The sequence below is a fragment of the Typopeltis vanoorti genome, chromosome 14, assembly GCF_054136105.1.
Source record: "Typopeltis vanoorti isolate ZY-2024b chromosome 14, IOZ_Tvanoo_1.0, whole genome shotgun sequence".
Classification (NCBI taxonomy): domain Eukaryota; kingdom Metazoa; phylum Arthropoda; class Arachnida; order Uropygi; family Thelyphonidae; genus Typopeltis; species Typopeltis vanoorti.
Window position 1 is genome coordinate 60,273,247 of NC_143562.1, and position 24,771 is coordinate 60,298,017.

Consider the following 24,771-nt stretch of genomic DNA (forward strand, 5'->3'; position numbering starts at 1 on the left):
TATAAAAAGGGAAATAAAACTGAATGTAACAATTACACTAGAATATCCATACTGAAGCATTCCAAATAAGATTTATGTAAGCATAGAAGAAGTTAGAAAAATTGTGAAGAAGAAACATGAACAAGCTTTTTGCATTAAGATAAATAGTTGAAAAATCATGAGATATAACAAGGATCTGTATTTGAGTTTTGGAAATCTGGAAAAGGTATAAGGGGTGCTTAAGGGTCAAAGCTGTATAACTGAGAGGAGACCTCCACGTAGCCTTTAAAGGAATGCAAAGAAATGACCAGGCCTTCTGACCTAATGTCCAATCCTCACCTTCTCGTGGTGCACCTTCTTGGGTATCTACCTGGATACTGAATGAACAAGGATGGGCTGGCAATTTGAGATTTAGCCGACCAAATTGTATTCTTATTGGCTTAAATCAATATACAAAATGATGGTACAACATGACAAAATTTCATGCCGGCTGGGGCGTCGCCCGGTTAAACAAGGCCCCTGTTGTTTTCGCCAGGGAACCAGGGCGAACAGCGAAAAGTCAGCTACTGGAACAAATCTGAAAACAAACCCCAACTCAGCATCACCAGAGTTAAAGATTGGTACTATCAACGTAAGAAGCCTGAATGGCAAAGAAATGGAGCTAGCTGAGGAATTAGATAACTACCAGATCGACATAATAGGGGTGACTGAAACAAAAAAGACAAAAACTGGTGAGATCTTTCTAAATACAAAATGTTATATTCAGGAAATGACAATCAAGGAAAAGAAGGAGTAGCCATAGTATTCAACACAAAATATGAGGCTAATCTTCTTGAATGGCAGGCAGTCTCAAGTAGAGTGACGTGGGCAAATATCAGAATGGGGAACTGGACAATGAGACTTATTTGTGCCTATGGTCCCATAGAAGGTTGTACTAAGGTAGAAGTGGAGGAATTTTTTGAGGCTTTAGAAAAAGCAACTGACACAATGAAAAAGGAAAAGTTGGTATTTGTTGGGGATATAAATAGCAGAGTAGGAAATGATTGCCAGAAATGCAAAAATAATTTGGGAAAATTTGGAGAAAAGAGCAAAGCTAATAATAATGGCAAATACTTGTTGGATTTCTGCTCAGGACATGGACTGGTTATTACTAACACCATGTTCCAACATAAAAATGTGCACAAATTCACATGGAGAAGAGGTAAGGAATAAGAAAAATCTCATTAACTATGTTATTGTTGATAGTGATGTTTTTTCCCTGGACCAGAGTGTACAGAGGATTTGAAATTGGAAGTGATCACTATTTAGTCTTGAGCAAGATAAAATTAAATTTCATATTAAGAAGAATAACATGTAAGAAAGTTTTAAAGCAAATAAAAGTTGAGCAGCTCTCAGATGTGAACTTTAGACTAAAATACACAAAGATTATTGAAGAAAAAATGAAAGAGTTTGAGAACAGGAAACAAACCTTGGAGATTCAGTGGCAAAAAAGAAAACCCTGATTGATTCAGCCAGAGAGGAATGTGGTTAGCTGGTCTGCAAGGATAGAAAATTCACAACTCCATGGTGGACACAGGAAGTTAAAGAGGCGGTGAAGTAAAAGAAGAAAGCATATCAAAAGTTCCTGGCAAATAAGTCACCTTTTGCTCTCAGAGAATACAGAGACAAATGTAAGCAAGTGAAACACTGCATAAAACTAGCTAAACAAAAGTCATGGGAGGACTTTGGCAAGAACATAGAAAATAAATATCAAGAAGGTGGTAAGGTATTCTGGAGGTTGTTGAAGAAGCTTAGAAATGGAGGAAAAGAGTGCTGTAAAAGGAGTTAGAGATGATAAAGGTGACATGAAAACAGGAGAAAAAGATATCCTTGAAGTATGGAGTAATTACTTCAAAAAAATTGCTAAATGAAACAAGCAGTGAGAGCACAGTGATAAAAAACACTGACCAGGCATGCAGTCAGGAATATATATCCATACTTGATGTAGAAAAAGCCATCAAAGGCTTGAAATGTGGAAAGGCAGGAATAGATGATATTCGATCAGAAATGCTGAAGTATGGTGGTATAAAAGTCTTACAGTGGCTGCACAGTTCAGAAAGCCTGGACAGAGGGATGAATTCCCGATGATTGGAGTAGAGCTCTAATAGTACCCATATATAAAAAGGGAAATAAAACTGAATGTGAGAATTACAGAGGTATTTCCCTACTGAGTATTCCTGGCAAGATCTATGCAAGTATAAGAAACGGTTGAGAAGAATTGTGGAAGAAAAGCTTGGTGAAGAACAAGCTGGATTCAGGCCAACCAGAGGCTGTCAGGATCAGATCTTCACTTTACGACAAACAATCGAGAAAGCATGGGAATATAACAAAGATCTGTATTTAAGTTTTGTCGATCTGAAAAAGGCATATGACAAGGTGCCAAGAGAGAAGCTATTCAATACACTTCAATTATATGGTGTCAATGGGGCATTATATCAAGCAATACTTAGTCTTTATTTGAGTTGTAGGTCAGCAGTTAGAATTGAAGGAAGTACAGGAAGATGGTTTAATGGTAAATCTGGTGTGAGACAAGGATGTACATTATCCCCTCTGTTATTCATTATCTATATGGATCACATTATGAAGGAAAGTGGTATTAAACATGATATCAAAATTGGAGATGTTAAATTCAGCTCTTTGCTTTATGCAGATGATGTTATACTTCTAAATAAATCTGCTACAAGTCTGCAAGATTCTCTGACTAAATTGAATAGCTGTTGTAATAGATATGGTATGAAGGTCAGCATTAAAAAGACAAAGACAATGAAAATAGGTAGAATTGTTGAAAATGTCAACTGTGGTTGTGAATGGGGAACCTGTGGAACAAGTAAAACATTTCAGCTACTTAGGCACAATTTTTACTGAAGATGATAAATTAAATATGGAAGTAGACAGCAGAACCAACAAAGCTGGTATGGTAGGCAGTCAATTGAATAAATTCATATGGAATAAGAGAGAAATTAATGGAACACTAAATTAGCTGTATACAAGACAGTGTTCAAACCAGTTTGAACTTATGGATCTGAGAGCTGGGTCAGAAGTAAAACACTTGACCAAAGACTAGAAACCGCAGATATGAGAGTCCTGAGAAAGATTATAGGCATGAACAGATGGCATCAATGGCAATATCATATTAAAGACGAGGATATTAGGAAAGAACTTGACATTGTCAACATCCAGGAATGCGTTAGCAGAGCTAATCTCAGGTGGTATGGTCACTTACATAGAATGGGCAAGGAAAGATTAGCAAAACAAGTGTTTTCTGCCAGGTTGGCCGGAAAACGACCCAGATCAAGATATAGGTGAATTGATACAGTACAAAGTGCTTTAGATGATAGAAATATAAGATCTGATAATGTTGGAGTCTTGACAAGTAACAGACTGATTTGGAGGAAAATTGTAGATAGGAAATTAGTAATGATGTAAATTTTTCATGTAGTACTATCATATCCTGTACACCCCTTGAGGGTACATATCAGGAATTTGATGATGATGTATATTACAAGAAAAAAAGCTGTTTTTAAAATGCTACAATCTATGGTCTAAATGACATGTTATAGCAAGCAATACATAGTCTATATTTGAATTGTAAGTCAGCAGTTAGAATTGAAGGAGGTACTGGAAAATGTTAAATCAGCTTTGAGAGAAAAGGTACACATTGTTCGCACTGTTATTCATCATCTAAAGGAAAGTGGAATTAGCCTGATACCAAAATTAGAGATATTTAACTTGGCTCATTACTTTATTTAGATGTCCCTAAACAAATCTGGCAGAAGTCTGCAGGCTTCCCTAAATAAGCTGAATAACAGCAGTAATAAATTTGGTATGAAAATCAGCAATAAAAAGAGAGACTATGAAAACAGGCAGGAGCATTGAAAAGATCAGCTGTATCCTAAATGAACAACCTATAGAAGAAATAAAACATTTCATTTATTTAGGCATCATTTTTAGTGAAGATGGCAAATCAAATATAGAAATAAGCAAGATAATATGCAAAGCTGGTGAGGTGGAGAGTTAAATAAATAAATAGATATGGAATAAGAGAAAAATTAGTCAGAATAGTAAAGAGCTATAGTAGTGTGTAAAATAATTCCAACTTGTGGATCTGAGAACTGTGTTAGAAATAAAGTTTATCAAAGACTACAGACTACAGGTATGAGAGTTCTGAGGAAATTACGGTCATGAACAGATGGTATCAATGGCAGAATCATATTAAAAATGAAGATATTAGGAAGGACTTGACATTGTTAGCACATGTGATCAGAGCTAATTTCTGGTAGTATGGTTCACTTAAACAGAATGGGAAAGGAAAAGGTATATGAGAGGAAAAAGTAAAAGAAAGAATGGGAAAGGAGAGATTAGCAAAACATGTGTTGATGCTAAGACAGCAGGAGAAAAAAACCCAGAGGAAGACAAGATCTATATGGAGTGATACAGTAATAAGTGCCTTAAGGACAAAAATACAGGCTCTAACAATACTGGAGTTCTAGATTAATTTGGAGGAAAATTGTATGCAGGAAGTTAGTATTCATCTAAACTCTTCATGTAAAATATTACCATAATGGCCTCCACGCCTCTTTAATGTACACATCAAGAATTTAATAATAATGATTGTTCCTTTTTGAAACTTGGAAAAATCGATACCTATGATTATAGATTGTAGACTAAACTACACAATGATTATTGAAAAAAAAAAAAAAAAAGAAAGTGTTTGAGAACAGGAACCAAACCTTGGAGATTCAGTGGCAAGCCTTGAAGAAAACCCTGATTGATTCAGCCAGAGAGGCATGTGGTGAGGTTGTCTGCAAGGATAGAAAAATCACAACTCCATGGTGGACACAAGAAGTTAAAGAGGCAGTGAAAGAAAAGAAGAAAGCATATAAAAAGTTCCTGGCAAATAAGTCAGCTTGTGCTCTTAGAGAATATAGAGACAAATGTAAGAAAGCTAAACAATGTGTAAAACTAATAAACAAAAGTCATGGGAAGACTTTGGTAAGAACATAGAAAATAAATATCAAGAGGGGCGGCAAGATATTCTGGAGGTTGTTGAAGAAGCTCAGAAATGGAGGAAAGAGTGTTGTAAAGGAATTAGAGATGATAAAGGTGACATGAAACTGGAGAAAAAGATATACTTGAAGTATGGAGTAATTACTTTGAAAAATTGCTAAATAAAACAAGCAGTGATAGCACATTGGTAAAAAAACACTCAACAGGCATACAGTCAGGAATACATATCCATACTTAAAGTAGAAAAAGCCATCAAAGGCTTGAAATGTGGAAAGGCAGCAGGAATAGATGATATTAGACCAGAAATGCTGAAGTATGGTGGTATAAAAGTCTTACCGAGGTTGCACTGCACAGTTCAGAAGGCCTGGACAGAGGGACGAATTCCTGATGATTGGAGTAACTCTCATAGTACTCATACATAAAAAGAGAAATAAAACTGAATGTGAGAATTACATTCCCTACTGAGTGTTCCTGGTAAGATTTGTGCAAGTATACTTGAGAAACAGTTGAGAAGAATTGTGGAAGAAAAGCTGGGTGAAGAACAAGCTGGATTCAGGCCAAATAGAGGATGTCAGGATCAGATCTTCACTTTACGACAAATAGTTGAGAAATCATGGGAATATAACAAAGATCTGTATTTAAGTTTTGTAGATCTAGAAAAGGCATATGACAAGGTGCCAAGAATGAAGCTATTTGAAACGCTACAGTTATATGGTGTCAATGGGGCATTATATCAAGCAATAGATAGTCTTTATTTGAGTTGTAAGTCAGCAGTTAGAATTAAAGGAAGTACAAGAAGATGATTTAGTGTTAAATCTGGTGTCAGAATGATGTACATTATCCCCTCTCTTATTCATTATCTATCTGGATCATGTTATGAAGGAAAGTGGTATTAAACCTGGTATCAAAATTGGAGATGTTAATCTGAGCTCTTTGCTTTATGCAGATGATGTTATACTTCTAAATAAATCTGCTACAAGTCTGCAAGATTCCCTGACTAAATTGAATTGAATTGGTATGAAGGTCAGCAATAACAAGACAAAGATAATGAAAATAAGCAGAAGCATTGAAAATGTCAACTACATTGTAAATGGAGAACCTGTGGAACAAGTAAAACATTTCAGCTACTTAGGCATGATATTTAGTGAAAATGGTAAATTAAATATGGAAATAGACAACAGAATCAACTAAGCTGGTATGTAGGAAGTCAACTGAATAAATTCATATGGAATAAGAAATTAGTCTTATTTCTTAGAAATTAGACTAATTTCTAAGAGAGAAATTAGTCGGAACACTAAATTAGCTGTATACAAGACAGTAGCAGGAGGCAAGGTTAAGATGGTCTGGTCATGTGATGAGGAGGGAGGACGAATATGTGGAAAGGAAGGTCATGCAGATGGATGTGCAGGGGAGGAGGAAGTATATACAGCCAAAGAAGAGATGGAGGGAGATGGTGGAGGAGGATCTGAGGATGAAGAACTTGGATGTGATTACAGCCCAAGACAGGAGGATGTGGAGAAGACTCACTACAAACAGCAACCCTACTTAAGTGGGACAAGCTGCAGAAAAAGAAGAAGTTGCATACTCGTTGTCCACATCAGGCAATTTAGTTTTTGCTGTAAGTTCAATTTCATTAAAATGATGGTTTCTTGGAAAAATTTTTATTATTGTTAGATATATGAAGAGCCAAAGGCTTCAATTTGGTGATATATGACTTGTTTAAGTTACATCCCATATCGTTTCTTAGCCGAATAAGAAACTCAAAAAGTTTCGTGCCGAATATAGCAGAAACTATATAAAGTTCGGTGATTCAAAGCATAAGCAAATACCCGGATACTGCAGCAACTGACCTTTAAGGTAGTGCAAGCTGAGGTACAGCTCGTATTACTGTTCAGTAATATAGCTCATAGGAGCTAAGTTCACATAATGGGTAAATATGAAGAATAGTGATCGGAGCTTGCACCACCTTAGACATGAGTTGCCTCAGCTTGCACTACCTTAAGGGTCAGTTGCTGCAGTATCCAGGTATTTGCTTACGCTTGGAATCACCAAACTTTATATAGTTTCTACTATATTCGGCATGAAACTCTTTGAGTTTTTTTTTTTTATTATTGTTTTAAGCCGTTTAGCACATACATTGAGAAATTTTAGGATCTTATAAGGCTATTTGTTTTATGTTTTATAAAAATGATGCAAATAAATGATTCCCCAACACTAGTATATTCATAAACTCATATATATATTTTTTCTATTCTGTCTTGAATCATTTTTGCTTCTCCTCTCATATCACTTTTTCATTTTCATTCGAAAGCAGTAACAACTGATTCACAATTGTTAAATATTGCTGATGTTAGTTCTGCACGAGTTTCCCAAGAATTAAAAAATATATATTTCTGGCATAACCACACAACATACCCAAGTCACAAATATATTTTTAAGTTATGCAAAACAGAAATTTTTTTTTTCTACATATCTTCAAACTTAACTACTTCTTTTTTTTTAATCTCTGTTCATTATTAACAGCTTTTCTCACTGTTTTCAAAGATAACAACGAATTGTTCAAGAAATACACAGAGTGACTACTATTTCCCTTAATCTGCTGTTCACATGTGGCATTAATGTGTTACATCTTTTGCAACTTCTCATTGGATTGATGGAGTTTTTCTTTTGGATTTTACTTATTAAAGTTGCTTTGCAATGTAAATTTATCTCTGGCCATGAATGAGCTAAAATGAATTACTTATTTTTATGAAAAAAAGTTTGAAACAGTATGCAATAGTAATTTTTCTTTCATACAATTATAATTTATGATAAAGAAATGTCATATATGCATACCACTTTCTGCTAAGTTTCCTAGCAATTCCAAGAGAGAATCCAAATTATCACTAGACAATGCTTCATCCAAGATACTCACAAGAGAGATTAAGATGGGCTTCCTCATTAATTTTCTTCTTCCACTATCTGTCAACAAAAAGTATGAAATTAATAATTCAAAATTATTTAACTTCAAATCCAATAAACTAACATGATAAGAACATATATGGTTTTAAATTAATATTGAATGGAAAATAATAAAAATGACTGTTATTGAATGAACACTACACAACTGTCTCTATAATACAGTTGTCTTGTATTACAGAGACAATATAGCAGAACAACATTTAATATTTGCAATCATATTTTAAAAATATATAGGAAAACATGGACAAAAAGTGATTTCTGATCATAGGGATACATTTCATGCCCATTTATAATTTTCTGCAAATCTTGCAACATGTTACAGCCAACAGTGTAAAAAGCATTCTTAATAATGTAAGCATACTAATTATTTTACATAATTATTTTTTTTTAGATAATTCTTGGAAGTAAAAAAAACTTCGCATTGAGCTTATTAGCATTTTTGGCAATAATCTTAACTAGTGCAGCTCAGAGAATCAAGTGACACTAATAAGCATTACAAACAGTGGCATATAGTGGGTATTATGTGGGAGGGGGCATCTGTGGTAAGGCAACATTATTAAAAATGATTACATTTATATAAAAAACTGTTCAATTTATACATCACTTCAATTTTCATTTCCAAGATGTAAATGCTACATAAATTTAGAAGAGGACAAATTTTTTTAAATGTCTTGAACAATTCTTAACCTGACCTCATACTCTTGCTTTAAAAAAAGGTTGAAGATATTTTGTAAACAAAATATCTTCAACACCATTTCAAGTTGTCAATAAGGATAAAAATAAATGTCAACTTTAAAAAATATATACATTTATCTTACAGGAAACCACAAGGAATAACTAACTGCACTTCCCTTCTCAGCAGCAGGTAAGCTACTGAGTGGAACTAAACCACTAGTGCTGTTTAGAGCCTGCAAACCTTTTAATATTAAATATTGTAAATGAAAATTTCAATCAGCGCTAATGTGCCACTGAGTGTGCTGCTTAACCTGTGCTCACTTTCAGCCATTAAAAATGCACATAGATGTTTTGTCGCAGGCTCTGCATAGGGAATCACATCTCTAGCTTCACATGAATAGTCAAGGCATGCTTTGGTGGCAACAACTCAATTTATCTGATTTACAGTCACACTGTGAATGTCTCGATATTTGAAACAGTTTGTGACTACTTATTTCAAATAAATAACTGCTCAAAAATTATTTCTTCATGAATTTTTTAGCTGTGCAGTGCACATCTTGCACATCTGGAATATATGCTGCCTCTGATTACCCATTACTGCATATTCATTCCCCTAAGAATACTAATTTATAAAATGAAAGTCTCTATACGGCATTATGAAAATAACATACATTTACAAAAAATACAAACTTTCATGTTATGTGAATGTGAACTGTAGAGTTTGCTTGGAGACCTTATTGTAATTTGAGATTTTATTGAAGTATACAAAATAGCTGGAAATGATTCAGGTACAGAATCATCTTACCATCTTCTTCATTGACTCTGTACAACACGCTAATGTTGCACAGAGTCGATGATGAAGAAAATTGTTTCTTGAATACAGAGATGGATGGAAAAAATGCAGTGTCAGTAACAGAGAGAATCAATTTCTTTTATTGCAAAAATTAACAGATACACAAGGGTAGAATTTCTCACAATGAATATGACTACTTTATGAAGGTCATATAGTAATAACAACAAACAGCTGTTCTTCAATGAAACTTGTTTATGCAATTTCAGTAAAATTCTGAGTAAATGTTTTAATGTCTAGTGCATGATTTTTTTTTTTTCTGTGATCAAACAATTTTCTACAACAGTAAAATATACAGGCTACCCACACTTAACTTGGTAACTGTCACAGATGAAAACTACTTATACAGCTAACTCTCACAATAGCAAAGATCATTATAGCAAGGTTGCTTACTATAACAAATTACTTAGAAGGCCTTCCCAAAGTTCCATAGTGATGATGCTATTATTTTAAAGGAAATAAACTATAGCACTATAATATAATGTTCCACTATAATGAACATCCTTAGTCTCTATGAGTTTGCTAAAGTGAGAGTGAAATATGATCCCATAAGATCAATAATCCAATAATTATTCCACATCTTTTTAACTATCATCTTTTAAGGTGCATCTGAATTCCACTTGACTGTATTAATTTTATAGAAATAAAACTTTGTTTAATTTTATGAAGAGTAACATGCAGTAATAAATGCCTCATTCTAAAATTTAAGGTGGTCACAAAAATTATGGAATAAAAAAAAAGAAAGAAAGAAATACACCGTATGTATGCTTAGCATCGACTTCATAAGTTGACAGTATTATTATTTTTAATGCTAAGTACCTTTCTTACAGAGCAAGTAGCTCTTTAAGAAATTCTATAATTTTTTACACAGTATTAGAACAATGGGACATTGCAACTTTCAACTGGAAAAGACTCTGGTTCAATTTTCGTCTTATCATGACAAGAGGAATCTTTATATGGACTTTTTCAATTGAAGGCGAGTTAGCCGATTTCATATGGAGGTAGCACAGTTTTTTCTCCTGGGGTTTTTCTTCCCATGTATACAGGCAAATCAGACATGAGAACACACACAATTTACAGACAAAAAATATTGTTGGTGGTGGTTAGCGTAGATGGTGTTGGTAGTAGTGTCATTCTGTGTAGTTGAAGAGATAAGCAGTAGAGGAGATGGTGAGATGTGTTCTCAGACTTCTTGGAAGTGTCATGTCATAATAATACAGAAATGGTATAAGGAATGATTTCCAGACTTCCCAGATGTCATACCTTAGAACAACAATAATAAATCATGAACAGTTGCTCTTACATAAAAAAAATAAAAACTTGTTTTTCATGTAAGAGCAGTTTTAATTATTTCAGAGAGAGAGAGAAGTAAAGTTTAGGACCACATTACTAAGGCGATGATAAGGCATCACATCAGGTAAATGCAACGTTGAAAAGAACACTTGTTAAAATAAGTTATTCTTCCATTTCATAAGGCTTTGATAATGTGTGCAGATATGGTCACATAAGGTTCCAAGGAGATGGGGGAGACTAATGAAAAGATCTGGTTGCAAGCTAAGATAATCACTGACCTCTGAAACTGCACAAATGAGGACAGACTGAAGAAATGTGGTTCTTCAAAGTTCAGAACATTTATACATCAGACTGACTCTTTACAGTTTACTGAAGCATTGCTATCACAAGAAATAAATTATATTAAGACCACCACTCCTGGGTGGTCTTAATATAATTTATATTAAGATCACCACCCATCTTATGCCAACAAAGTCATTAATCACATTACCGTTCCTTATATTAAACGTGTTTCTGAAATAACAGAAAACTTGCATACATCTGCTGGACTTCAAGAGTGTCCTTTCACCCTATTAACAAGATTTCTGCTTTTTGAGGCTCTGCCTTTAACCCACCCTGGTGTTTATCAAGCTCCCTGCTATTGTGAGTTAATACTCTGAGCAAACTAACAGATCTCTATCTGCTTGTTGTGAACATTTTGATTATATTAAATAAACATACCTGTCACTGAATTAGAAACTTTTATGTAATACAATATTGGACCATCTTTAGCTAGAATTACAGCATATATGCAGTTTAGCATAGATTCCACAAGGTGTCAGATTGCATCTTTGTCTATATCAGGCATTCACCAGACCTTTAACTTGCTCAAATTTGATAGGACTTTATTCCCAGATCTGTTTTTCTAACATATCCCATACATTCTCATGGTTGTTCAGATCCAGGGAAAATGGTGGAAGTTGCTGTCATGCTCACTGAACCATTACTAAACAATTCTTGCACAATGGACAATAGCATTGTTGTCCATGAAACAACTGTCACATGCTGGATAAAAAATTAACATTGCAGGATGGCCTTGATCGGCAACAATGTTCAGATATTCCTTGGACACCCAACCTTCCAGCAATATCAGGGGACCCATTCCATACCAACAGAACATGTATCACTTCCAGAACCTTGAGTTGCATTTACAAGGCAAGTTGGGTTCATTGCTTCATGGGATCCCATCAAACTTTCTGCCTTACCATCGGTACAGAATAAGGTGTAACATGACTCATTGGACCATGACTTTTTTCCAGTCTTCCAGTGTCTAGTCACAGTGTTCCTGACACCACTGTAGATGAACTTTCTGGTTCTTTGCAGAAATGAGTAATTTCCATATAGGCATGTGACTGCTAATACCAATCCTCTTCAATTCCCAGCACATCGTTCAGTGAGATATGGGTCGGTAACAGCCTTCATTAAATGCCTTGGTCAAATGTTGCACACAGTTCTGTTTGTTTGTACAAGCCTTCTCAGACGACAGCAATCTTGTTCCTGCCAGACTGTCTTAGGACCATAGTTATGCCACTTAGCAAGCTATGTAGGTTATTTTTCCACTCAATAAACACCCGGGCTATCTCACCTTTTGAGAAATCAGTCAACTCTGCTGTTTTCAAAACTGTGGCTCCAGACAGATGGGCAGCCACAATAAGCTCTTTATCCAACTCTGAAAGATCCTTTATTTTTCCCATTGTGATCAACACTATTGATGATTACTGACCAACAGCATTTTTAAATAGTTGCATAGAACACATGATGGTGTGCATGTGACCTAGTATTTTGCATATACACTGCATAAGTGATGTTTACGTACATCTCCATAAAGATTTCTAATTCAGTGGCTGGTATTGTGTACTATGAGCCAGAACAGTCTGGACCTGCAGAATATGTCATCCCCACTGAATCCTTTGGAACAAGACCAAAGTCCTACACAAAAGCAGTTCTCTCTTAGAACATTTATATAAAAAATGTAGTCTTACCCCCCCCACCACACACAACCAAATCTGAACTGAAATGATGGACTGAAGTTATTCTCTTATGGAAAATAGTTTTTCATACATTCTACAATGTGCAATAGTTTTTTTTTTAATTTAATTTTTTAAAAAAGATTTAATAATGTATCTCATTTTAAAATTATGCAGTTAGGACCCTAATTTATTTTAGACCATGCCACTCTGATTTGTGTGTATTCACATAATTTCACTGTTGAGTCTTCTGGTCATCCCTTCTGCCTGTTTAATTTAAAATTCATACTAGGATGCTCTTGATACTGGAGTAAACATTTTATGATAAAATTTCAAAGAAAGAGTTATACAGCTTCATTTCAGCAATGTAAAAGAAACAGAAATAGTGGATAGTCAAGCTCATTTCAAAGCTGAATATACTCTTATGTAGACACTTTAAAAGTTTAGAAAACTTGACAAGAGAACTTATGAGTATACAATACTTGACCTTGGAGTTACCTTAGTTTGTACTACTTAAAAGACACTAGTGTTGTCCAGGTGTCCATATATTCACTTTTTATTAGTGATTTTGATAAAGATCTCTGAAGAAAACTAATCAGCTCGAAACAAATATCAGGCCAGTGAAGCCTTTATCAAAAGCAATAATAAAATGTGACTATGCAGATGCCTAGACAGTACTCATGTCTTTTAAGTAGTGAAAGCTAAGGCATCTCTGATGCTGAGAATTGTATCCCCAATAAGCTTTCTGGTCAAATTTTCAAAACTTTAAGTTTCTACATATATTTGGCTTTGAAATAAGTTTTGATCTTTAATATTTATTTCTCATTATGATAAAATAAAAATTATCACATACATTATTGGGTTGTTATTATTTATTTCTTTACAAATAAAGAGATACTGTCATCAATACATTCATAATTATTTACTTTCAATGTGTGTAGAGATACTATTATAGTCTGTCAAGGATTTCTGAATGATCAAATCCAAATAAATGGGAAGAAATCTCCATCATCCTATCCACAACACTGCTAATGACAGTATATTTTATTCCTCTTCCCCATTTTAAAATCAAACTTGAAGTGCACAATCACTGAAATCTTGAAGATCTTCCATAATGCATTCAAGTCTGATCTCCTTGCTTATTCATCAGTGCAGGTACAGATAACCTTGCACTTCAGTGGTACCAAAATGTAGTCATATCTTTTGTGTTATGAGAAAGATCTCGATTCACCTCCCCAACACCAAGATCTCCAAACAAGTATAAATTTCTCTTCTTTGGCTGACATACACCTGTAGCCTTTCCTCACACAAACACATCTCAGGCACAGCATCTTTAGTTTCCAAAAATGTTAAGTACCTGTTGCTGCTCAAGATATTACTTTTTTGCCTGTACAATTACTGCCACTATCCAACATTGGAATACTGCTCTCATACTCACATATTTGGAATGGTGCACCAAAAACCTCATAAGAATGTTCAATGCTATTAGAAAAAGGCAATTAAATAGCTGATGACCACCTTTCCCCTCTCAAACTCATTTCATCATATTTCCACAGATATTCTCTTTCTATATTATGCTTCTTCTATAGATATCTTAATGGATAATGTTCAAATGAACTGGTCACTAGGTTGGTTAGTTGTTCTGTAGTTTATTGGTGCAAGGACAGAAAATGTCATACCATGACTTTAAAAAAGGCTACAATAGTACACAAGGTATTCTTGGCCACTAGGTCAACATCCATTTATGCCTAGTTTAAAATTCTGTAGTCCCTCTTTCATTACCTATGTTTATTCTTTGAAACAGCTACAAAATGACCTGGAAATGTCAACCGTATTTCCAAACCTCTCCATGGCATGTCCAGAGTAGATGTGGGTAAGAAAATCTGCATCATCTACATCACCAAAGTGGATGATATAGGTGAGATCTTTTGTTGATCTTGAGTTGCAAAATCTGTAATGGTGAACAAAATGTGTAGTCGCTTCATTACATGCAGAACTGCATAAGTTCTGCAAGTAATGACTAATTGACACTACCAAGGTAAGGGCAACACGTTAATAGATGGCAGTAAACATCTTCCAGTTGTTTGCGTATGTGTGCATACTGACTTTCTATAGAGAAAGATAGTAAACCATTTGAAAGATGTCTGAATAATGTGTCAATACAGTTATCAGATCTTTTTCTATCTGAAGTATATTTTAAAGTGTTTGAAGTTTAAAGGAATTAAAAATTAATCTATTGTTGTTCGTAGGGCCAATTCGCTCTATGAACCACATCATCTACATAGTACAGCAATATTTAAGGGATTGAGCACAGCTGTGTTGAGTGCTTCATTCCCTAAATGTTTTGCATGGAAATTAACTAAAGAGGAAGGGTGTGGTGGGAATCCATCTCAATACCATCTATTTGTTTATAAATTTTTCCTCTTCTTCATCATCTGGTATCAATTTCCTGACAGTAATACATGATTAAGTTTACATTACCACTAATTTCCTGCCGACAATTTTTCTTCACATTAGTTTATCATTTGTCAGCACTCCGATACTGTCAGATTTTATATTTCTGTCTTTGAGAATACCTGTGATTTTGGCATTCCTCTGAGTGTGTTTCCTGCCATCTTAGCATCAAAGACCTGTTATGCTAATTTTCCTTGCCCATTCTGTTTAAGTTACCATACCAACTTGGATTAGCTCTGCTCATGCAGTCTTGAATGCTAACAATGTCAAGTTCCTTCCTAATATCTTCATATTTAATAGGATTCTCTAAATTTTCCTTAGAAATCTTGTGTGCATAGTCTAATCTTTGATCAAGTGCTTTATTTTTAACCCAACTCTCATATACACATAAGTTAAAACTGGTTTGAACTGTCATTTATATGCTAATTTCTCTCTTATTCCATATATATTTATTCAGCTGACTCCCCCACCATACTAGCTTTCTTATTCTGTAGTCTATTTCCATATTTAATTTGCTATCTTTACTAAACATTTTGCCTAAATACATGTACTGGTTCTGCAGTTGAAGATTTCCACGTTTCTATTTTCATAAGTTTATTTATATATATATATATATATATATATATAATGGCACCTTGTCAATAATATCTATCTATCTATATATATAGATAGATATTATTGCTAATTTTCATGCCAAATATGCTAAAGCTTTATTTAATTAACCCTGAAATCCTGGAGACTTGCACTGGATTTGTTTAGAAGTACATCATCTACATAAAACACAGAATTAAACTGATATCAATGATTCTGATATAGAGTTGAATGCCACTCTCTTTTACAATGTGATCCACAAGGATGTAGACAGAGTGCATCCTTGTCTTACCCTGATTTTTACATCAAACCACCTACCTGTACTTCCTTCAATTCTGCTGACATACAACTGAAATACGAACTATGTATTGATCTGTATAATGTTCCATTTACTCCATATAACCTGAGTTCTGAACAGCTTTTTTCTTGGCACCTTGTCATATGCATTTTCCAGATCTACAGAACTTAAGTTCAGATCATTGTTATATTCCTACAATTTCTTAACTATTTATCATAAATAAAAATCTCATCATGACAACTCCTATTTAGCCTGAGCCCACCTTTTTCTTCTCCAGTGTTGAAGTTTCTCTTCAACATTGGAGAAGAAAAAGGTGAGCTCAGGCCAAATCTTACCTAGACCACTTAGTTCTTACATTCGCTTTTATTTTCCTTTATATACATGGGAATTATGAGCTCAACTCCAATCATCTTGAATTCACCTTATGGCTGCTAGGCCTTCTGAATTATGCAGTAGACATTGTAAAACTTTTATAGTTTCATATTTGACATTTTTGGTCAAATATCTACTCCAGCTGCCTTTTCATATTTCTTGAATATTTATTATCATAAACAAATTTGTAACTTATATATAATAATAAACTTGGCCAGAACAAATTTTTCCGAAACATTTCTATATGCCTGTGATTCATTTTTGACTCTGTTTAGATCAACAAGGACCAGCTTTTTCATGTTGTCAGCTACCTTCTATAATGACTACAAAAATTCCTCCACTTCTTACTTAGGAGGGCAGACCATAATCACAAATGAGTTTTATTGTTCAGTTCTCCATTTTGAAATAAATATGCCCATTTAAGTCTATTTGAAATGACCAGTCAATCAAGAATTTATCTTTGTGTTTGGTGTTGAATGCATTGTTACCCTTTCCTCTTATAATACCCAAATATAGCATCCTGTATTTATTATTTAGCAGGACCTCAATTAGTTTTCTTCATCTCAGTGACACCAATTTGGTATGTGTACTACTTATCTAGTTCAATTAGTTCAACTTCTTTTCTGTTGATACTTTTTATGATGGCAGTGCTTATCTTGATTCGACTGATAATAATCTTCATGTAGCATACTTTTCACTATTCATCCTAATTCCTGATGAAAATGGGGGGGGGCTGTGTTTAACTGGGCAATGTCACAGCAGGCATGAAATTCCATCATATTGTACCATCAGATTTGTTTCTGGGTTAAGATAATAAAGAATACAATTTGACCAGCTAATTCCCAAACTGCAAGTTATCTAGCTTCAACTCTTAAGCAACCCATAAATTTTTCATTCCATGCAAAATAACTGACATATATTGTAAATTTCAAAATTCAAATATATCTGGTGGGGCAGGGCTATTAAATGAAGACTGTCTGTTAATGGTACTGTATGTAGGTAAACAGGAAAGTAATATCAAAACTAATTAATGAATTTTTAAAAATGTACTTTAAAAAATATACAGATTTAGAATGAATAGAATTTTTTTTTTAAATTCTATTCATTTAAAAAAAAAAAAAAAAAAAAAAAAAAAAAAAAAAAAAACGGTTTAGAAAATTTTACAAACTTGCCAAATAACTGTCTGGCAAGCTTGTTTAAGGGAGTAAATTTTTGAATTTTTAAAATGCATAAATTTAACAAAGTTCAGCATGAAAGGAATTAAGCTCATTAATAACTTCTTTGGGGTAATTTAAAGTAATTACTCAGTAATTTAAAAGCTTTTTTTATTTTAATGAGATTCTGATCTATAATCTGATAAGTAGAATTAATTATCATTTAGAAGATTCTATATGTTTTTTTTTTTTTTCTGCTGGCCCAAGCAAATTTGTGTGTGTGGGCAAGATTTTTTTTCCCACCCTTCGGTCGAAATTGTATATGTATATATAAAAATTATATATATATAGTGAATAAATAAATAATAATAATAAATAAATAAAATATTTTTGTGTTTATTATATAATGAGTACATAATTTATAAATATTACATAAATCACATTAAATATGACAAAACAAATATGAAAAAATCTAAATTAAGAATTAACAATTTTAATTATTTAAAAAAAAACCTCTCTAGCATTAATTTCGGCAAAAGACTTTACTACTTCTATATCTAATGTCTTGGCTATGTCACTTTCAATAGATAAAGTGGCTAAACCATCTAATCTCTCTCTCTCTTGGGACATTGTGGACCTCAAATAATTTTTAATAAGTCTTAATTTAGTAAAACTGCGCTCTGCACTTGTAACTGTAGTTGGGATTGTTAAAAGAATTTGTAGTGATGTATACACATTAGGAAAAAGACTTATGCAGTTATTTGCACAAATATAATTTAATACTTCTTTGGGAGAATAATTATTTGATATCCTCTGAGACAATATTTTTAATTCATCTAATAAATTAATTGTAGAAATATCTTTTTGATCACCATCAGACAGAACAATTTCTAAGTCGAAACAAGCTTTTTTTTTTACTGGAACATTATCAAATTTTAAGTTACCAATGTTAAACCCAAAAATTGATTCATATTTATTTAGCTGTTCAAATCTCTCAGTAATTGATATTATTGCTGAATCAAAAATTACATCAAAAAATTAATTTGAAACTGTTGCTCAAAATTAGTAATTGATTCATCAGGACATTCATAATCAAATTCAGTTTTTACATGTCGAGTTCATGTGCTGTCATTAGTTGGGAAATCAGCATTTAACCCAATATTTAGAGCAAAGTTATGGGCTTGGTGCTTAACTTTCAAAAAATTATTTTCGCTTCTGTATGATGTCAAGAATTTTTTCGTGACATCTAATGATTTCAAGGCATCCATAATATTGCAAGAAATATTTTGCAATTGTTTGCTAGATGCATTGACTTCACTTAGAATGTCATACCAAACAAATGTGCCAAATAGAAACTTGAAAGAATTAATTTTTTTTGCTAACGAACTAGCTTCCAATTTTGTTTTAATGCCTTGTTGTCCAATTAAGCTGTCATCTTCTGTGATGAAAATTAAAGCTTCATGTATTTCTTTTACTTGATTTTGTATTGCTTTTACAGCTTCAAAGTGACTTTCCCATCTCGTCATGCATAAAAGTTTTAACGTAAAATTTTGGATGTGGTTTAGAACTTCCCATTGATGACTCAATGAAGAAAAGAAATTATAGATTGACTGAATAATGTAAAAAAATAAAACCATATCTACATTGCAGCTTGCTGCATCGCTCAATACCAAGTTCAAGGAATGCATACAACACAGAACAAAAAATGCTGTAGGATTTTTGGTCCTTAAAAGTGCTTGTACCCCTGCATTCTTCCCCTTCATGTTTGATCCGTTGTCATATCCCTGACCACGGATATTTTGAAAATTTAAGTTTTTTTCTTCTAATAATTTTAAAATTACTTCAGCCATACCACTTCATGTTGTATTATTAATTTTAATAAAATCTAGAAATCTTTCCTCTATTTGTATAATATCTTGGGTTTCAAAATTTCATTTTTTTCTTACAATTAAGGACATTTGCTCCTGCCGCGAAATATCAGTGGCGCAATCAACAATTATCGAAAAATACTTAGTATTCATTATTTTACATACAATTTTTTTTAATTTCATTACTCAATATATTAATGATTTCGTTTTGTATACATTTCCCTAAATAATGAATGTGAATTTCATTGTTTTTTTATGCGTTCTACATGTTTTTGTAATACGCTGTCAAATTTGGCGAATAATTCAATTAGTTTCAAAAATTTTCCATTATTATTTGTATATAGAGTATCTGAACTTCCTCTGAACGCTATGTTTTCTTTTGCAAGAAATTTAATAACCGATATTATGCGTTTTAAAACATGCATCCAGTGTTCTTGTTTGAGTAATTTTAGCTGATGTTGATCAATTGTAGTTTCATTTTTAAAATTATTCTTTTTCTATTAATTATTAATTTTGAGTTAATTTATTTATTATTTTTAAGAGTTTTAAAACAATTAAATCTTATTTTTAAAAAAAATCGATTTAAAACAGTTGTCTTCTATGGATTTTTACTATAAATAATTAATTTATACAATAATTTGAAAATTTGATAATTAAAGGTAAACTATGTAAGACGTAAAGTATGCTGCCCAACGAGCAATTTTGGCATTTTAGCAAAATACGCCTCTGATTAATATGTTTTTAATTTATAAACTATTATCTTTAAATTCATATTTATGAATTTAGGGACACAAAACACACATGTTGAAAAATTATTTTACTGATTAATAATAAAATAATAACTTTACGTTTCGACCTTATGTTATTTTATTTATTTATTATTATTTTTTTTTTTTTTTCACTAGAGGGCAGGCTAAGAAAAAAGATTAGTTAACAACATAGATGTAATTTACTTGTATAGAGTGCAACAGCATGTAGCTTGTTCTTATACACATGTATCCTTCTGAAGATGACCTCAATACAGGGGTCGAAACGTAAAGTTATTATTTTATTATTAATCAGTAAAATAATCTTTTCAACACGTGTGTTTTGTGTCCCTAAATTCATAAATATGAATGCTGATCACCGTGTAACCTTAAAAGAAAGTATTATCTTTAAAATTTTATTTGTATATCAAAAATCCAAAAATAAGTACACAATTAAAAACAAGGTCAAAAATTGTCCAAAGTCACTTAAACACAAAATACACACAATACACTCAATATGTTTCACATTCAAAATTGAAATGACGGTGAAAAAAATGTAAGAAGTGTATATCATGCTGTTTTGTCTATTCAAACTCGAAGCGGAATTTAAGAAAACGAACGCCGTAATATAACCTATGTTTCAGACTAAATATTTGGATAGATCAGTGTTTCTGAAACTTCAGATATCCATGTACCCCTTCTTTAATTTTCATTATTACCAAGTACCTTATCAAAATACCCTTATAAAAATAATAATAATAAATAAAAATATATTTCATTGTAAATGTCTGTTTTATTTGAATTTAGATGTACATTTAAACAAAAAAAATATGATTTATTTTTAATAGAACAAAATTTAAAGATACTATACATTTTTACTTACTATAAATAATTTATCATCCATGAGAGGAGTGAAATTGCTTATTTCTATATCTGCTATATTGCTCTCTTTTGTGTGTTTTATAAATCCAGTCTTTAACCAATGATCCATAGTTAAGAATTTGAAAGCTAAAAAATTACTGTATTTACTTGAATATAACTCGCACTTTTTTTCCTAAAATTAAAGCTAAAAAATTGCAGTGCGAGATATATGCGGGTATTTTCGGAAACTAAAGTTTTCAGAAAAAAAAACTGAAACTGACTATGACTTACCAAGAAGCTTCTATTCTCCATCACTTCTGTCCTCGAGAGCGGTTTCCTTGTGTGCAACGTCAATGTTATCTACCCAATTAGAGTCATCTTCTTTCCCATTATATCAAGCAAAAATTACCAGTAATTTAAGACTTGAGATACATTCATTATACATTCACTATAATGAACAATCCTTGACAAATTACTAATGAGAAGTGAAAGGTGCAATTGTAGGCCAGTAGAGAAAGAGTAGCTATTAAGAAGTGCATATGATTGGTGCGGTATTAACAAAAGATCGCGTGACCCAAACAACACAAGCTGACAATGAATTGAAATGCTAATTCTCTTAAACCGATTTTCATAATATCTGAAATACATTCACTATATATTTAAGATGAAAAGCCAAACACTATATTTTCTGGCGAAGTTAGTTAAATTAAGGGGATAAAAATCCCTTATTATTTACAGCCAGTATGCGAAACTAGTTTTGCATACTGGCTGTAAAATAATAAGGGATTTTTATCCCCTTAATTTCACTATATATTTCTTAGTTTTAACACATTCATGATGAGGGTAGTGTCAAGCAAAACCATATGTTGCACCAGCAACATGTGGTTTTGCTTGAGTCTATACACAGTTCCTGTTGGAGGGGAGATGTGATTCATTAGTTAGTGTTTATATTCCCAGTTGTCTGTAATTGCACTATTTGTTGAGAAATATATTACACAGTCTGCAAATGTCTGTGAACCTTATTCAGTGACATGATAAAACTAATTATTTTTTGTGTTTCTGCAGTATAGTTGCTGTTGTGGAGGGTGCATTGTTTACTGCAGGGAGCGAGTTATCGCTCCAATGCGAAAGTCGGGGCGATAGTGACTCGCAATTTGGGTAGGAGAATTCATGCATAATTTGATATATATATACTAGGGGAGGGATCCACCCCCCTGAAGCCTACGTCCCCCCCCCCGAGTTCCGGACAGGTAGGCTGGTTCTCCTTGAATTCTGATGACTCGAAAGGGGGGGGTCTTCCCCCTGGCACCTACAGTGCCTGACTTCCCGACTGGTAGGCCAGTTCTCCTTGAATTCAGATGACTCGAATTTTGAAAACTCGAAAGGGGGGGTTCTTCCCCCTGGAACCTACAGTGCCTGACTTCCCGACTGGTAGGCCAGTTCTCCTTGAATTCTGATGACTCGAAAGGGGTTCCTTTCCCCCCCCCCCCCGGCGCATACGGCCCAATCCCCCCAAGTTCCAGACTGGTAGGCCAGTTCTCCTTGAATTCAGATGACTCGAATTTTGAAGACTCAAAAGGGGGGTCTGCCCTCTGGTGCCTACAGCACCCGACTGGCAGGCCAGTTCTCGAATTCTGATGACTCAAAGGGGGGATTCCTCCCCCCCTGGGGCGCATATGGCGTCCAATCCACCCAAGTTCCGGACTGGTAGGCCAGTTCTCCTTGGATTCAGATGACTCGAATTTTGAAAACTCGACAGGGGGTTCCGCCCCCTGGGGCCTACAGCACCCGACTGGTAGGCCAGTTCTACTTGAATTCAGATGACTCGAATTTTAAAGACTCAAAAGGGGGTTCCCCTGGCGCATACAGCACCCAACCCCCTGAGTTCCAGACTGGTAGGTCTGTTCTCCTTGAATTCTGATGACTTGAATTTTGAAGACTCGATACTCAGGGTAGTCCTGAGTTTCAAAATGTTTCAAATAACGACAAAAAACGTGACACAAAACGCTTCTCATTTTATATTATAGAATAGATTTATAGTCTATATATATATATATATATATATATATTTATAAATATAAATTTAACTGACTAGAACCCGAGAAAGTATAACAAAAACCTTTAATACATCACGACTAGTTTCATCGGTGCTCCGACTTCTTCAGGTGAGAAATAAAAAACATAAGATATAAAAATAATGAGGTAAAAAACATGGACTTTCTAGCTTAATAATAAGCAGAATAGTAACAGTCATATTTGAATAGGTGACCGTGTTCTACCGTTGGCATGAGTTGAATGTGTGCGACAGCTAATTTTAGAGTGCCAGTACTGGATTACTGTGCTATGGGAATCAGGCAAATTGTAGCTTAGATTGTTGTTCAAATGTGAAGGGTCCAGAACTATTTCTTTTGATTCAATAATTCTTCTTTCGAATTCATCCTTGCATATATATAAATTAGTAGTGCATTCCCAGTCAACTTGATGTGGCTGTTCTTCAAGGTTAGAGTTTGTCGAGAAGAGGACATGACTGGAAAGGGCGCTCGCTCGTGTTCTATTGTAAGAGATGTCACATCTATGTTCCTCAAGACGAAGTGAAACAGATTTATCTGTCTGGCCAAAATAAGGTCGACCACAGTCACACAAAACTTTATAAACACCAGGAAAATGCAGTTGGTTGTGTTTTGGTCGACTCAGAAAAGAACGAAGTTTTGGCAGAGTAGTATAGTCGGTCTTTATGTTGAATTTCTTCAAAATCTTAGCTAGTTTTGGGGTAAGAGAGCTGATAAATGGTAACTGTATATGAGTGATAGGGTTGGAATCATCTTGTCGAGGATGTTGGCGTGGTCTCAAACGTTTAGTGATGTTACGAGATGAATATCCATTATTTAAGAAGGTGTTTTTCAGGAAGTTAAGCTCTGTTTGAAGGTTTTCTGTGGAAGTGAGACATCTTGCTCGATGGGCAAGGGTGGAGATGATGCCCAGTTTCTGAGGTGGGAAGTGATGAGAAGAACCATGTAAATATCTATCAGTGTGGGTGGTTTTTCAAAAAATTGAAAATTTAAGACAGTCAAGTAATCTGTTGATCTTTAGATCCAAGAAGGGAAGAATGCCATTAATCTCTAGTTCTGATGTGAATTTAATGTTCTGATGTTCGTTATTTAAATGGTTTAGAAAATTTTGCAGTTCCTCTAAACTATGTCCCCAGATAAGGAAGACGTCATCAATGTAGCGTAACCACAGTTTAGGTTTCAAAGTAGCTGAGGAAATAGCTTTCTCTTCAAAATCTTCTAGAAAAATGTTAGCTAAGACTGGGGATAGAGGGCTGCCCAAATTTCCACTAGTTTGTTTGTATATTTTATCTTCGTAGCAGAAATAGCCGGAATTGATGCAGTGAGTTAGAAGAGCAAACATTTTTTTAGAAACCTTGTCCTTAAGAAGAGTCAGAACTTCATCTGTAGGTACATTCGTAAACAGAGATACAATGTCAAAACTCGCCATTCAATGGTGAGTTTTGACATGTTTAGCTATGGGCAGCCCTCTATCCCCAGTCTTAGCTAACATTTTTCTAGAAGATTTTGAAGAGAAAGCTATTTCCTCAGCTACTTTGAAACCTAAAC

General features: G+C 33.8%; 1 protein-coding gene across 1 annotated transcript in view; it reads right to left on the bottom strand.

The window, feature by feature from the left end:
- The window catches only part of LOC150099524 (rap1 GTPase-GDP dissociation stimulator 1-like), a 252,559-nt gene that overhangs the window by 134,452 nt on the left and 93,336 nt on the right, over positions 1 to 24,771 (bottom strand). The window contains exon 5 of the mRNA XM_090403451.1: positions 7,861 to 7,986. Within this exon, the coding sequence (XP_090259577.1) occupies positions 7,861 to 7,986 (126 nt within the window). The remainder of the gene's footprint in view (positions 1 to 7,860; positions 7,987 to 24,771) is intronic.